The sequence below is a fragment of the Bidens hawaiensis genome, unplaced genomic scaffold (genome assembly GCF_021521415.1).
Source record: "Bidens hawaiensis isolate Kalapana, Puna unplaced genomic scaffold, B.hawaiensis_p1.1 tig00015320_1, whole genome shotgun sequence".
Lineage (NCBI taxonomy): Eukaryota > Viridiplantae > Streptophyta > Magnoliopsida > Asterales > Asteraceae > Bidens > Bidens hawaiensis.
The window spans coordinates 214371-231574 of NW_027492369.1; the positions used below are offsets into that span (position 1 = coordinate 214371).

At 32.7% G+C, this 17204-nt stretch overlaps 2 protein-coding genes across 2 annotated transcripts; both read left to right on the forward strand.

The window, feature by feature from the left end:
* The first annotated feature begins 6335 nt into the window (after positions 1 to 6335).
* Positions 6336 to 11173, forward strand: LOC143548939 (polyprotein of EF-Ts, chloroplastic-like). The gene is made up of 9 exons (XM_077039976.1): positions 6336 to 7713; positions 7787 to 7837; positions 7959 to 8035; positions 8098 to 8284; positions 8809 to 8859; positions 8945 to 8995; positions 9091 to 9141; positions 9287 to 10001; positions 10564 to 11173. Exons 1-9 carry the CDS (start codon positions 6426 to 6428, stop codon positions 11171 to 11173), a joined length of 3081 nt encoding a protein of 1026 aa, XP_076896091.1. The 5' UTR covers positions 6336 to 6425.
* A 1932-nt stretch (positions 11174 to 13105) lies between these two features.
* On the forward strand, positions 13106 to 14567 carry LOC143548946 (bark storage protein A-like). The gene is made up of 5 exons (XM_077039981.1): positions 13106 to 13351; positions 13484 to 13551; positions 13642 to 13797; positions 13911 to 14150; positions 14229 to 14567. Exons 1-5 carry the CDS (start codon positions 13126 to 13128, stop codon positions 14565 to 14567), a joined length of 1029 nt encoding a protein of 342 aa, XP_076896096.1. The 5' UTR covers positions 13106 to 13125.
* The last annotated feature ends 2637 nt before the right edge of the window (positions 14568 to 17204 follow it).

Sequence of the window (17204 nt, forward strand, 5' to 3'; positions counted from 1 at the left end):
TTAAATCTTGTTTTTTATTTGTTATAGTAAAATGTATGACTTTTTAACCCGATTTCTATCTTGTAACATGTTCTGATTTCTGACATTTTTTGTTTATTAATGTATACCTTCATTAATCATTAAAGTTGTTAGTTTAAGACCTAGTCACAAACCACCATATTTGTTTTTATAATATTATTTGCTTGTATGATTAACTTATTAGTTGTGTTGTGAGTTTAATGTTATAATTTTTTATAATATCAAAGAAACTCAAATATAAAATCTTGTTATGACTAGATAAAGATAAGTGAAATCAAGTTCATCATATTTTTTATTTATTGGACTTTAGGTGTTGTCTCCTTTTTTAAAGTATACATGTTTAATCATTATATTTCTAGTTTTATTATGAATTAGTTATTCATTATTGTACTTGTTATGGGGATCTATGAGAGTTCAAAAGTTTAATAGTTCAAATTGTTATCATACAGGTTGGAGAAAGAGATGGTTGGAAATAATTATTTTTCTACTTTTAAATTAAGTAAAGACTTATACAAACTTGAAATTAGTTATTAGTACATTACCGTTTGATCGGTTTTGATTTAATGTTTGGCTTGAATTTAGTTCTTTGATAAAGAAAATATTAAATAGTTAGTAACGAAGATTTTGGTACCATAAAATGATAATTTAAAACAAGATATGAAAATTGTAAAATTTTACTTGTGAAAGTTGTAAAACTCAATTTAAAATATATAAAGATTTTATAGGATATTTTATTTTATTTTACTTGTGTATTTGTTTGTCTTTTTATTTTTTTTTTTCTGACATTTATGATTTTTCCGTGTCAGAATTATGGATACACTGCGGCATGGATACCTGAAATTATTTTCAAAAGAAATCTAATAACTGTAGTTGTTATTTTAATAAAACATAATATCATGGTATTTAATGAAGAATGAAATCCTCAAATCCATGGATTTTGTTAGTTGATTTGCAGAAGATATGATTCATGAAGCTTGTCTCTTTTTTTATCCATTTATTATTGATATTAGTTTTTTATACTACCATTAATCTGAAAAGGTTCACTTATTCACTGATAATACATTATTATTTTAATCAACTTCATTTTATTTTATTTTATTTTATTTTAATCGTAGCAGTAGAAAATAATTAATAATTCTTTGGAATAATTGCAAAACAACAAATGAAATGCATAAATGATATAACTTAGTTATAGAAAGTGAGAGTATTTACTAATCTAAATGTCGTTCTCTACCCTTTCGTGATCTAGTGTCTTTTTCATAGAGGTGATCATGAATTTTTAAAATAACCTGCATGCGGATCTCGTGCGGGAATGATTTGGAAGAGTCAAAACTAGAAATAGTGGTGTTTGCCTGAAAGTGGACGGGGTATTATGATCAAAACCGGGAATGTAAGTATATTATTGAAGTATATAAATTTGGAGGTTTGAAGTTTAGATTCAAATCGTATGCTAGGTCTACATTAAAACTTAGATATGAAATTATAAACACGGATTCTAATTTATCTAGCAGAGCGTACTATGATAATAAAGTTAGAGAGCGAGTTAGTGCTTTAAATATATTTCAGATGCATCGTTGTATTAGTGTTGAGGATTAAGTGAATTTTTAGGGCCATTTGGAGTTATTCAGATTTTTTTTACATAAATCAATCCTAAAAATTAAACCCACAATTTGGATATAAAAAAATTAGATGATTTCAGATCATGTGCTCATTTAGAGATGACAATAGACGAGCAAAAATTACCGATATGTGGATGATCTCATGTCATAGGTGGGTAAACCCTTCAGTGAGTGGATGGTGGGTGACGTGCACCCGCTCATTTGCTTTACCAGGTATATACACATTATTTTTCTTTGAATATATCATGCTATAATATAATTGATAGTCAAATAAATAAATATGCAAATCCCATATAATAAAAAGTTAGTGTTCTTTTATTAACATAAATCATAAAAGGATTAAGAAAAAAATTGTCAACAAACACAACTAATTAATATCAAGCTATTCATTTACATGTTACAAGTTTCGTTTTAATAACTTTTTATATAGCATATGTACTACTATACGATGAGTATGGACTCCACCAATTTTAATTTTAACCTAACCGGTTAAAAACCAGTTATTGATCACTTTGTTTTTGACTGCATTGACTAATAACCAGTCCGATTAATAACCAATATAAAAAAAACGGTTAACCAATTTGTGCACCACTAGCATGGAGTACGGAACAAATATAAAATAACCATCAAGAAGATCTTTCTCTTGTAGGCCGTGGCCCGTTTTTAAAATACTTGGCCCATGTGTGATGTTTAAAGGAAAGCCCAACTCGTTTTCAAGTGTCAACTAATTAAAATAGAACATATTTGTAGCTTTCAGTTTTCAATAAAAAAATATTCTTTTGTCCATTAAATTAAAATATAACAAGAGAAACTCTAAAATTAACATATAAATAAAATCCAAGTAGAAAGTGTATATACATAGTTCATAAAAAATAATATAGACACTTGAAATTAGTAACAGTATAGAAATGAATGATTACAATGTTTGGTTACAAGAGAATAACTGTTGATAACAAAATGAGGAAGACTAAGGTTATGGTTAAGGATTCGTGTTTAACATGGATATTTTAAATATGTTAGAGTCTCCATGTTGGCAGCCATCTTATCCAAGGTTACAATGACCAAAGCTATGCGTATTGCCAGGGAAGACACCGCCAAAAAAAACGCACCTTGAATTACTAGCAAGAACAAGCTCTAATTGTTGAAAGTAGATTTGTGTTTGTGTGTGTTTGATGTGAAATTCGATGTATGAATGTGCAGGGCCGGCTCAATGTTTTTTGAGGCCTAGAACTAACTAAAATGTTAAGACCTTTTTCTTTTATTTTCCTTATGCGTGGTATACAAGAATTATAGAATATAGATGATATGCAGTGATAATGGATATGAAGCAATCCTCCTTAGCTTGTGGATCATCAATAAGCTACTAATTCTAAAACTAAAGGAATTCGACTTTCAAAATCTCATAATACATAAAAGTCTATTTAAGATGGAGGCCTTATAAAACTGGAGGCCTAAAGTCATTGCCTCATTTAGCTTACACACTAGACGGCCTTGTGAACGTGTGTTCCAACTAAGGTAGCAGTGTAGCACCTTAATTATTTATCAGAACTAAAAAGATTAATAAGTTACATTAAATGTCTTCAATGCAGTTTATTTGTTTTTATGTCACTGACTGAAACTGAGATTTTTTTTAATTGCTAAACAGTTTCCCACGGGTAGATGTAACTTCTTACACATAAAGGCAAACGCACGCACCATCGAGCAGTAAAACTGTAAAAGCCCCATCAGTATAAACTTCATACCTAAAGGTGGCTCTAAAATGGAATTCTATGTGCGCAAAGTGGGCAACATTGCTCTATCAAGCTCTCACTTATATTTTTTTTAAGAACAACATCAAAATTTAATTAATAAGACTAGCAAGAAACTAGCAAATAGCCATGAACATCGGCGGAACCAGGGGAGGGTCCGATGACCCTCCGGATTTTATGTTAGCCGGAAAATATCATGGAGATGCTTCATTGATGTTTGACCCTCTAAATAGTCTTTTCTAAAGTAGTTTAAGTGCTGAGAGAAGATGAAAAATAATGTCGTCAGAGTTTTTTCCGGTAAGATTTCTGAAAATGTGAAGTAGAATGAAGAAGATGACGATAAGTTGGTGCTAGTTTACTGTGCTTTACAGTTTACACACATATATTATTAATTTAAATATATTTTTGTGTACTACTATTTCCAAGACAGAGGGAAATTTGATTGATGCCTACTTACTTTTTTACTCTTATATAAATTTAATTTCTTTATTGGTTTATATTACTTCAGTTATATTATCAACTTATTATATTTTATTTTTTTATGTATCATTTTCTATGTATAGATTTTATAAGAAAAAAAGTTTATAATTTTTAAAGTAATATAACTAAAGGCATTTGTCACTACATAAAAATGTTTCTTATTGTTCGCTTACCTGTTTATCTATTGTAATTGGATATTTTTATTATATGATTCTAAAGATAAAAAAAAATAAAATAAAAGCTAAACCCAACATTTTTTTCAAAATTTTGAAAGTGAAATAATCAAAAATTAATGGTTTAAAGATACGAAGACCCACGTAGTAACTGATCTACATGCGATATCGATCGAAAGTAAATTTTAGACCCTTTCATTTAAATCTTCTGGTTCCGCCACTGGCCATGAATTGCAAAAAAAAGAAAGGTAATGAAAAACGATACCAAACATACCAATTTAATTGCTCCCAAGCCCGATGCTAATCCCAACTAACGAAATGCGAAACAAATAAGCCAAAGTGGTAGTGGTGTGTAACATTTCATTAATTGGAGTTATATCAGCCAAACCTTTTTATTACTTTTTTTGATCGACCAAATTCTTTTTAATTCTTGTTGTCTATGAGACTTAAACCCAAGACCTTGACTCCCACTTCCAAACTCAGGTGCTTAAAAATTTTGTCTTTGTCAATGAACCACCATCCCAAATTGATTGTATCAGCCAAATTGTAAAAGTTAGGAGTATTAAAGCCCAATACCCAATATTTAAAATTTAAAAATAATAAACAAAAACCATAAAAATATTGCAAACAATTCCAAAATAGTATAGTTTATTTTTTTTTTATATTTATTGGATGGCCAACGAATCCTTCGAATCGGCTACTGGCTAAATTCACCACATCGAGATACACTTATTTTTAGATCCAGGAAAAACGCTCACCTAAAGCCAACACCCGTGAACACTTGTCCGAAGGCACGACAATACGGTGAGCTAAAACCCGTTCAATTCAATGACTCAACTAATGAAAACCACCCATTCGTCAGTCTTTCAGAATCACCCGAAAGCCTCTAAAACTAAATATTGAGAGCAAGAAACAAACATGTGTAACATGAAACACCAAATCTCACATTTACCATTGAATTTCCAAAATATTATTATAGTTACTCCATGTTTTTCACTGCATAAAGAGAAAAAAAGGAAAAATAATAAAATCAAATTACACAAAATATGAAAAATATGTAGATGATGAGATAAGGGTTTAAAGACCCACCTTTCATTTTTCATTATCAGAACACAAGACATTCAACATAATAAGCATATAATCAACTTCCAGCCAGCTTACCTCTTCAGGTAAACTTCAATTTCCATCTGGGTATCTCTAATTCATAGATTTATGCTTTAACAACTGTATACAACTACCGGGTCAGTCTAAATTTACCTGCTTTTTAATGTTCTCTTGAATCTTTATAGTTTCTTGAAGTTTCTTGATATTGAATTGAAGTCAATTTTGTTTGGTGTTTGTAAAACCCAATTGGGGTTGGTTTAATTGACACTAATTAAAGGCATATGTAACTGTTAATTTACTGTGAAATTGGGTTTTATTTATTTTTGAATGTAATTTATTAATATAGTTCATTTTGATGAAAAGTTGGCTACTTTTTGTGGGTTTTGTAAATTTCTTGGATTCTTGATGATATTTGTGAAATTGGGTTTAAACCCATTTGAATTTGATCTTTTTATAAGAAAAATTGAGATTTTATCTTTGAAGATAATGTTAGGTGCTAAGAAGTTAATGTGGAAAAATATCGGATTTCTGTCAAGTACCGATATTTGAGATATCGGTTACCATGGTGGTTACCATGGTGGGATATCGATGATTTTAATATCATGTAAAGTTCATATATGTAACAATTTAACACTAATAATTCAATATGCTCTTCAACCATTAACAAATTAACCTTTTTGCAGCTTGCGAAACACTAACAATTGTAGCAAGTAGGAACTAATTAAGACTTAAAGCACTAACATTGAACACTAAAAGTTGATAATTAAGACTTAAAACACTGATATCGGGAATATCGGTGATATATCGGTCCAATATTGGTTCAATTTCGCCGATATTATCTGCACCGATATTTACCAAGGGACCGATAACTGATATATCACCGCTATATCGTGATGTATCGGCGATATCGACTGCATAGGTTAGATATGAGATAAATTGTGTTGCAAATTGGACATACATGTTATACAAATTTGGATAATTTTTTGTAGTAAATTGGTATTTAGGTTATTTTTATAACAGGAGCCAGTTCAGTTTCATAAGTAATTAAACTATTTTTTTTTAAAAGATCTGTTTTTTTATTGTTTGGAACAATGCATTTTACTTGATTATGTCATCGGTGATGTGTAACCTGTTTAATCTTTCCCCTTTTCGTTCATTCTTGACCTTATTAGCTACTTAATATGATATATGTTGTGTTTGCTTCACAGGTGAAGAAGCTGATGAAGAATTAGCGTAGTTACCAACTGACCTGTAACTGACTCTATCCATATTTGAATAACAAGATGACACCCGTTATACCCTCATCAACAAGCAGTATTTCTCTTATTCCCGGGTGTACTTTCGATACAATAAAGATAAACAACGGTTCAATAAAATGCTGTAATGTAAAAAGATCTACCCGTAGAACCGTACACGGTCAAGATTGTTTATTACCTCTGTCAACATCTCTTAGATTATTTCCTCGTGTCAGAACATTCGGGTCCTACCATAAACCGAGATTTGGAGTGGCATCAGCCACTGGTGTGGATGTGGACGTAACCACGGAACAAGCTGACCAATCAGATCCCGTTTCGGGTCAAGATTCTGGTCAAACATCAGAACCCACATCAACCGTTGATAAGTCAAAGCAACGGTCAAGGCCCGCTAGGAAAAGTGAAATGCCACCTGTGAAAAATGAAGAATTGGTCCCGGGTGCAACTTTCACGGGTAAAGTGAGATCGATCCAACCGTTTGGAGCTTTTGTTGACTTTGGAGCTTTTACTGACGGGCTGGTTCATGTTTCACGGTTAAGTGACAGTTTTGTCAAGGATGTTGCAAATGTTGTCTCGGTTGGTCAAGAAGTGAAGGTGAAGTTAGTGGAGGCAAATATCGAAACGGGCCGGATCGCGTTGACCATGCGTGAAAGTGAGCCTGCCGCTGGCGGCGAGACGCCTAGACCTCCAAGAAAAACGGGTCAAAAGTCAAACCAGAGGCGGGACCGAGACGAGGGGAGAAAAAGTACAAAATTTGTGAAGGGTCAAGAGCTCGAGGGATCGGTAAAGAATCTTACGCGTTCGGGTGCTTTTATAAACCTTCCGGAAGGTGAGGAAGGGTTTTTACCGGCTGCTGAAGAAGCCGATGAAGGGTTTGGAAGTATAATGGGTGACGGGTCATCGCTTGAAGTAGGTCAAGAAGTCAAAGTTCGGGTCTTGAGAATCGCAAGAGGTCAAGTCACCTTGACCATGAAGAGTGACTATAATAATAAAGAGTTCGACTCGAAGCTTCAAGGAAAGGTTTTTACTGCTACCAACCCGTTTCTTGTAGCTTTCCGTAGAAATAAAGATATTGCTTCGTTTTTAGACGAGAGGGAGAAAGTTTCTAGTGAAACCGACACCCAACCATCAGTTAAAGAGACTGAAATTACGGAACCCGAAGACGAAAAAGTTGAAGCTGTTTCAAGTGAAGAAGTCAAAGATGAAGCTGTCGCTCCCGAAACAGAAGATGATGAAAAAGTCAAAGCTGTTTCTGATGAAGAAGTCAAAGATGAAGTTGTTTCTAGTGAAGAGCAAGTAGATGCCTCTGTGGTTGAAGGTTTGAACTTATACGCATAATTCATGCACATTTTCATAACATGAAATATAATTAGTTTTTTTTATAACTGAAGAAATTACTAGTGAAGAGAAAGTAGAGATACCCGAGGAAACAACTAGCTCAAGTGAACAAGTACCTACCCTCGAGACCACAACCGAAGGTTTGAATTATTACATTTTTCCACTTATTATACTCATGATTCAACAGTGTTGTTAATAAAATATACATATATATATTTATGACAGATAAGGTGGAGCCCGCTGAGGAGAAAGTAGATATACCTGTGGAGACAAATACCGTCACGAACTCAACCGAACAAGATGTGACCGAAGGTTTGCATTATTACTCTTTGACTACTTATACTTACGGTTTTTAAATTGTTAGTACTTCCTTTTAATTATTATTCGTATGTTGTTGCTAGTAGATGCTGAAATCCCGCCTGCCACATCAGTTGATGAAGTCATAGAGAATAAAATTGAAGAAGCCGAAACAAATGTTCAAGCGGATGCTGAAGTTCCCGTTGAGGACGAAAAAGTTGAAGTGGCTGCTGCGGCAGAAGCCACTGCTAAAGGTTTATTATCATAATTTATTATTTACTATTTTTTGTGTCATGTTTCATTACAGTTATATAACTGATTTTTTGATATTACAGTTGAGGAAGAAAAAGTTGAAGCCGCCGCTTTAACAGAAGACGAAAAAGTCGAAGTGGTCGCTCCTACAGAAGCCACTATTGAAGGTTTACTATTATGAATTATTATTTACTATTTCTTGTATGATGTTTTATTACATATAATTGATTATTTGAAATTTCAGTTGAGGAAGAAAAGGTTGAAATAGCTGCACCCACAGAGGCCATTACTGAAGGTTTACTAATTTACTATTATAATTTATTATTTACTATTTTTCGTAACGGTTTATTACGGTTATATAACCTATTTTTTGAAATTTCAGTTGAGGAAGAAAAGGTTGAAGTAGCTGCTCATGCGGAAGCTGCTGCTAAAGGTTTATTATTATAATTTATAATTTATTATTTACTATTTTTTTGTATCATGCTTTGTTACACAGTTATATAACCGATTTTTTTAAAAATTTCAGTTGAGGAAGAAAAGGTTGAAGTAGCTGCTCCTGTAGAAGCCACTGCTAAAGGTTTATTATTATAATTTATTATTTACTATTTTTTTATATCGTGCTTTGTTACAGTTATATAACCGATTTTTTTTATAAATTTCAGTTGAGGAAGAAAAAGTTGAAGTAGCTGCTCCTGTAGAAGCCACTGCCAAAGGTTTATTATTATAATTTATTATTTACTATTTTTTGTATCATGCTTTGTTATTGTTACATAACCGATTTTTATTTAACTTTTTTTGTAAATTTCAGTTGAGGAAGAAAAGGTTGAAGTCGCTGCTCCCACAGAAGCTACTGCTAAAGGTTTATAAGTTATATTTTTTTATTTACTATTTCTTGTATCATTTTTATTACATTTATATAACCAATTTTGTTTGGTAAATATGGTTTTATAGCTAACTTTTTGCTAATTATGTTTTATAACTAACTTTTTTGGTAACTATGGCAGCAACAATATCGCCAGCTCTAGTGAAGCAACTGCGTGAAGAAACCGGTGCGGGTATGATGGACTGCAAGAAAGCCCTAGCAGAAACCGGTGGCGATTTAGTCAATGCACAAGAATACCTCAGAAAGAAAGGTTTAGCAAGTGCTGACAAAAAAGCGAGCCGGGCCACAGCTGAGGGCAGAATCGGGTCCTACATTCATGACAGCCGAATCGGTGTCCTAATAGAAGTCAACTGCGAGACCGACTTCGTGTCACGTGGAGACATTTTCAAAGAGTTAGTCAACGATTTAGCAATGCAAGTGGCTGCGTGTCCTCAAGTTCAATATTTAGCACCCGAAGACGTACCGAAAGAAATAATTGAAAAAGAGAAAGAAATCGAGATGCAAAAAGAAGACCTTTTGTCAAAACCCGAGCAGTTTAGGTCAAAGATTGTTGAAGGGAGGATCAAGAAGAGGCTTGATGAGCTGGCGTTGCTTGAACAGGCGTATATTAAGAATGACAAGGTTGCGGTCAAAGATTTTGTGAAGTCAACGATTGCGACTATTGGGGAGAATATTAAAGTCAAACGGTTTGTGCGGTTTAACCTCGGTGAAGGGCTTGAAAAGAAATCACAAGATTTTGCTGCTGAAGTTGCTGCACAAACTACTGCTAAGAAGGCGTCTGCACCAACTGCTGAACCGCAGCCTGCAGCAACCGAAGCGGTTAAAACTGTTGACGAGTAAGTTGACTGTTCCTGCCGTCAAAAGTGATTCAGATTGAAACACATGGGTCGGGTATGGGTCTGGGTCAAAATAAGTAATTTTTTGTGTACAATCGGATTTGTCAAACGGGGTTCGATTGTTTGGAACTGCAGAACACTTTTTGTCCAAAAAGATTTATATTTTTATAAATTATTGGTGTTGTCATATTTTAAAAATATAATCTTTTTAACGAAGTAGGACGTTTTACACATTAAAGACTTTCGACCTACTTGACCCGTTTCTTCTTGCTAATTTTTTGATTTCACTCTTAGGCGCGTTTCTTCTTGACCTGTTTATTAATAAATTGCTGCATGTCAATAAAGATTATTTTTTTTTACTAATTTAGTAGCATTTGTGCATTAAAGATACACTTTGATTAATAATTCCAAGATTCATACATTTTGACTTTTTGGTCAAATAATCCAAGTCTCTAGTCGGTTTTGTGTGTAGACCGTTTTAAAAACCGGTTCTTGGTTCAAGATTTTTCCAAAAATTGGTTCTTGTTTTATCCTTAATCTTGAATTTTTTATTTTTTTTAAGGGCACCCAAGGCAACAATATCAGCAGCATTAGTAAAGCAACTGCGTGAAGAAACCGGTGCAGGAATGATGGACTGCAAAAAGGCTCTATCTGAAACCGGTGGTGACATCGAGAAAGCCCAAGAATATTTAAGGAAAAAGGGCCTGTCAACCGCCGACAAGAAATCAGCCCGTTTAGCAGCCGAAGGCAGAATCGGGTCATACATCCATGACTCCCGTATCGGAGTCCTAATCGAAGTCAACTGCGAAACCGACTTCGTGGGCCGAAGTGAAAAGTTCAAAGAGTTAGTCGACGACTTAGCAATGCAAGTCGTTGCATGCCCGAAAGTCGAGTATGTCTCAATCGAAGACATCCCCGAGAGCATCGTGAACAAAGAAAAAGACATCGAGATGCAACGTGAAGACATTTTGTCAAAACCCGAGAGTATTAGGGGAAAGATTGTTGAAGGGCGTGTGTCGAAGCGGTTAGGTGAGCTGGCGCTACTTGAACAACCTTTTCTTAAGGATGATTCGGTGCTCGTGAAGGATTTCGTGAAGCAGACAGTTGCAGCTATCGGCGAGAATATTAAGGTTAGAAGATTCGTTCGGTTTACACTCGGTGAGTCAACATGAGTCAACGGAAGAACCCGAAACCGCAACCGAGACCGGAGTCTTGAAGTGAGTTTGTTTAGAAGGATGGTTGAGGAAGACAGAGATGATTTATTTTGCATTTTTGTAACGGATTTTGGTTTTCTTGAATTGCCGTTTTAATTTTAAGTGTATTCTAGTTATTTTATATGTTTTCAATTTACCAAACATGTCATGTGTTGTACTTTTAACAATTTCAAATTGAATAATGTTAGATATACTTTTTAGTGCATTGTTATGAAATATTCAAATGTTTTTTTAATTGTTATATAATGTGTATATTCAAGTTTTACAAGCTATATGTCACTTACAATTAATTAATTAATTAATTAATTAATGTAAGTTGTGAAAACTCTAACTTTTCAAAGAGTAGTTGAATATTATTTTGGAGGGTTGAAGCAACTTGCATTGTTATCAAACTTAGACCACTTACTAGACAATTCATCTTGTATGATATTACATATGTTAATTTGACACATGTGCCTTTTGATATATTTCTTATATGAATATATCTATTTCGGTTAATAGAGATGCTTATATTCGGAACATTGTCGATAGGCAGTTGGTAATATGTCGCTAGTAGACCGTCAATTTATGATAAGTCAATGAATATGTTGTTGCTAAATCGTTGGGACGTTGAGTAGTAAAATACTAAAAATAATCGTTAAACCAATTCACATTTAAGTGATTAAATACACTAAAGGCTTTTTCCATATATGAAGTTCAAATTAAGATTCTTAACTATTAACATTTCAACCAATTAGAACTAACTTTAATTAACAAATAAATAAAAGCAAGTACACATTTTTCTACAACTACAAGACTTGTACCTCAACATTTGAAAAGACAAAACATTATCAAATACTTTTGTTTTCGTATTGCTAGTCTGCCGGGCCAAATACCCTTGATCAACAATCCTCATAAGTTGACTCATGTTTGGTCGGTAAATTTTTATTAGTAAGAATATTTAAGTATTTGTTTTCTTGTAGTCCCTCTCATATTGTAATTGTAGGTAGAGTAGTTTAATCAAAGTATTCAAAGTATTAAAAATCATAAGTTTAAGATCTTATCTTAAAATACGTTGAACTGATGTATCTTAATCTTAATCATAAATAATAATAATATAATAAATACATATAAACGAAACCTTTAAAAGCTCTTTGGTTGAATCCTACATTTTCTTAAGCAACCAGATTGTTTTATTTGTAAACGTAGACTTCTCATGCATTTAACCCGAATTCATGGGTATGGGTCTTACTAAACTCATATAGCCCTTAAATGGGTTATAACATCTCATTATATTAAAAATTAATCTCACCAAATATTTGATATGAAAATCCTATAAAATAGCGATATACTATTAATATCCATTTTTGTTTTAAAAAAAAAGATATTATTTATAATTAAAAGAACAATTTTAGGGTAAAAAAATATAAGCAGGTCATTTGTCTCATCAAAGCCAGATAGTTTTTAAATGAGTTATAGCATCTCATTTATTTGTGTAACCTTTCCATTATCAAACCCTATGTATTATAAACTTCCTTATAATAAATAAAATTAAAATTCAAAAAAATATATAAATATTATAAATGAAAAATATAAACAACCCATGTAATACGAGGATAAAACCTAGTTATTATTCCATAGTTATTATATTAAAAACCGTAATCTTCAATTTCACGTGTATTTGTTTGTTAATATCAATTACTTGCCAAACAACTGCAAGTATCCGCCACTTGCAAACCTAATCCACCAAACAAGAACTTAACTGTTGACGGACTAACCCCAAGTTTTAGACCACTTCCTACATACCCACGTGTCACTCTTATAATATTATCCACTTCCTGTGCTATAAAAAAACCTTAACATCCAATCTATGAAGACCAACATTCTTAAAAAGTTAAAACCTTAAACAAAACACATAGAGAGAGACAAAGATGAGGTTTTTTATGATGATGTTTGCATGGTTTGTCTTAGGGTTATGTTTCTTGGTGAATATTGGGGAATGTGTGATTCCCAAGTCTTTATTGAAAGATATTGATAGTGTCAACAAGGTTGGTTCATATATTGGTATTGTCGTGCCAAACACGTTCGAAATGAATCCGCTTCTACAATCTTCGAGCTTTGTAGCGAATCAAAAGCGTCCGTATCTTGATATTTCTGGTAAGCACGCGTGCATTTGATAGATTATATATGCACATGCCTATGCCTATGCATGAAATGAAATGAAATGTTATCATCCTTGTTACAAGTATTCTTGAACTTATGTGATCTTGTATGTATGTTTTTGAACAGGAAGAAGGTTTCGTTTAGGAACTCTTGAAAATCAAAGGGTTATTATCGTCATGACCGGATTAAGCATGGTATGTGACCAAAATCTAACAAAGATTAGGGTTTGTTTCCTTCATTTTATCATGTACACATTTGACATCTTAATTATATATTTTGTGTAGCTAAACGCAGGTATTACGACACAATTGTTGTTGAGTTTGTTCAACTTGAAAGTCGTTTTACATTTTGGTATAGCCGGAAATGCAAATACTGAATTCGAAATCGGAGATGTGGTAATCCCCAAGTTTTGGGCTCATACAGGCTTGTGGTCATGGCAGGTATCAAATATATTTGCGTCACATGTAAAATAATAACTAAGACAAGAAAAGTGACTTAGAAACGAATGTGTTGAATATTAGCCATATAATAATGCTTTTTTTTGTCACTATAGAGATACGGGCAAGGGCCCGAAAGTGAGTTGCCTCTAGAATCCAATGGGGACTACACAAGAGACATCGGGTACCTAAAGTTCTCGGACTACAACAACGACACAACCATAGACAACCATTTAAATAATGTATGGTATCAACCAGAAGAAGTATTCCCAATCAACACGACCCCGGAAGTCAGACAACACGTATTTTGGGTGCCCGTTGACAAGCACTACTTCACGCTTTCCAAGAAACTCGAGGTACTTATTTTTGTTCATATATAAGTGATTCTTATAACGGAAACAAAGGACGTGAATCGTAATTTTGTGATAATGTAGGGTTTGAAGTTGGAGGAGTGTATAAATGCTACAGCTTGTTTACCAAGGGCACCTAAAGTGGCAAGAGTTGAGAGGGGTGTGAGTGCAAGCATGTTTATAGATAATGGGGCTTATAGAACATTTTTAAGTTCCAAATTTAATGTGACACCAATTGATATGGAGAGTGCTGCAGTTGCCTTAATTTGCTATCAACAAAATGTTCCATTTCTTGCAATTAGGGCTCTTTCTGATTTGGCTGGTGGAGGCTCTTCAATTTCTAATGAAGCTTCTAATTTTGCATCTTTAGCAGCCCAAAATGCAGTTGCTACATTGATTAATATGGTACAACTATTACCATAGTGATTTAGTATTTCTTGTATTGTAGTACTTATTGTTGTTGTGTCCTTGTATGAAAGTTCACTTGTAAATATATAATCTTTTACACTATAAACAAGACATTGGTTTGATAAATATCAAGAGTACCTTCTTATTTACTTATAATGTGTGATATATCTACACTTTTACTTTCATGCAAACATTACTTAGAGAATGCTTGCTTGTATAACATGCATATATTTATATCTAACCTAACAAGGAATCATAGTTCTTGGTATGGTTGGCAAAACTTTGGTAGCTAGGTACCTGTATAAGACACGATTAAACATGTTTAATTAATAGAAAGTGCACTAGGTAAATTTATACTTTCTTTAAATAACTAAAATTAGTAAGCTAGGCTATATCATTTCTTTTTCTTGATACACGAAACATACAACTATGTTATAGACATGAGAAATAAATTAATTAAGCGAGTTGTATTCATGTTTGAAAATTGTGCTAATTGCGTCATCTATGACATGTTTAACACGATAAAACCTATTTTGTCAGCCGGAGTCCTTAACATGCTTAGAAGTTATCCAACAAGAGGGCCAAAGGAGAACGCTTTTGGTGCCTAAGAAGTTCGTACTATGTCGTAACACCTCTAGTTTTAAGACTAGTAAAGTATAACATCGAGAAAATGGGTATCGGATTTTTCATAAATAGATACACAAAGTGTGACTACAACTTCAGGAATGTCAATTAAACTTTATATACATTAAACCTTCCAATAGTGATGCTTTAACTAAAAGAACAACCACCATATCAATTAACATCTATGCGTAGAAAAAACTATTGATATGGTTTGGAGATGGTGAGATATATGTAAAGAAAACTACGTTACAACTATGTATATATTTGATAGAAATGGACTTTTCTGGTTTTTATATTTGATAAATATATATGTTTATATTTTAAGTTAGCAATTTACGAAGAGAATATGAATATGAATTGGTCATTTTGATTTTTATATTGAAACAAAACACATGTTGAATAGTCTTTCTGAAGAATAGTCATTTAAAACAAGTTCACACCTCACTAAAGTTTCATTACATTTGACTTATTTTGAGAGGTAACGTACATGTGTATGTATATGTGTGAATTTCATGGATATAAGTTTTTGTGTGTATTTTTGTGCAAAACGCATAATTATCACGATATGGTTATTTTATTTATCTAAATATGAAATGTTTACATTAAGATTCAAGACAGAGGACAAACGGGCAACATGCTGCACTGCAAACCCTTATAAAATGGATAATTGTACCATGCAAATGGAATAACTCATTCCATATCCCACATTGTATTACAAACACCCCCCCCCCCTCCCCCCAATATCGTTTATTACAATTGGATAATAGCATAGTCATAAAAAATAATTAAAATCTTGATTTTATGGTATAATTTTTTAAAAAGTAAATTACATGGATAGTCCTTGATTGTAGATCAAATTATGGATTTAGCCCTAAACTTTTAAATTTTACAAATTCGATTCAAAGATGATACATGGGCAATTAAGATTACATTTTTTCTGTTTTAACACCTACATTTTAATTCCTTTACTGGTTTTTTCCATTTGTTATTCCGATACTATATATCCAAAAAAATTGTTAGGCAGGATACCCTAATTCAGCAAATTCATTGTTGCCTTCGATAGAGTTACAAATGGTAGACCATGTAACATGTGGATTTTCTTGATCTTGCATAATTTTTCATTCTTGATACCAACATATAGTATGTGCAATGTTAAATAAAGGGATAATTTTACATAATTTTTAATTTCATGAAATTAAATAAATTCTAAGGAGTTATTAGATAGAATGTATTAATAAATTCTCATTGTATCTAAATTTCTATATACTTCATGAATAGTGCATACATTATACTTAAAAAAATTCTCGTTATTCTGTATAGAACATGTGACATTCAACTCGTATTTTTCAACCATAAATAAGCACTAATAATAAGAATAATAAGAAGAAAATTCAAGATTGGAAGTTGAAATTTCTCCTAAACTATTATTGATAGCTAGTTGTAGAATTATTGAAATATATATATATTTTTTTAAAAAAAAGTAAAGAGTCCAACCCCCCAATCCCTCATTTGTGGTCTAGTAGTAGAAAGGCTTAGGTTCAGATCCCAAGTTTGATTCTCACTTGTGTCATTTTGGATGGATATTAGAAGTGAAGGATTTGAGGTAGGTCTTGCGAGCTAGGTTGTCAGTTCATATCCCAAGTTCGATTCTTACTTGTGTCACTTTGGGTTCGAAATGAATCCTCTTATGCAATCGTCGAGCTTTAGAGTGAATCACAAGCGCTCATATCTTGATATTTTTGGTAAGTGATATGTTATCTATGTGATATTAGGACCATATTTAGTTCAAATGATCACCAATTAGCGATGCACACCCCAGCTAGAGCGTTAGACCATCAATACTCATACGCCCTATTAACACTACTAGAAATTAATGGGTGTGTCATTTTTTGAAATCCCTATTATAGTAATAGTTGGGCCGAAAAACAATTTATAATTTTTTATATATCTATAAATAATGATTACAATTATTAAATGTTAACATGCTCTTATCAGAGCAATTACAACTGAAGGTCCACCGATCCCCTC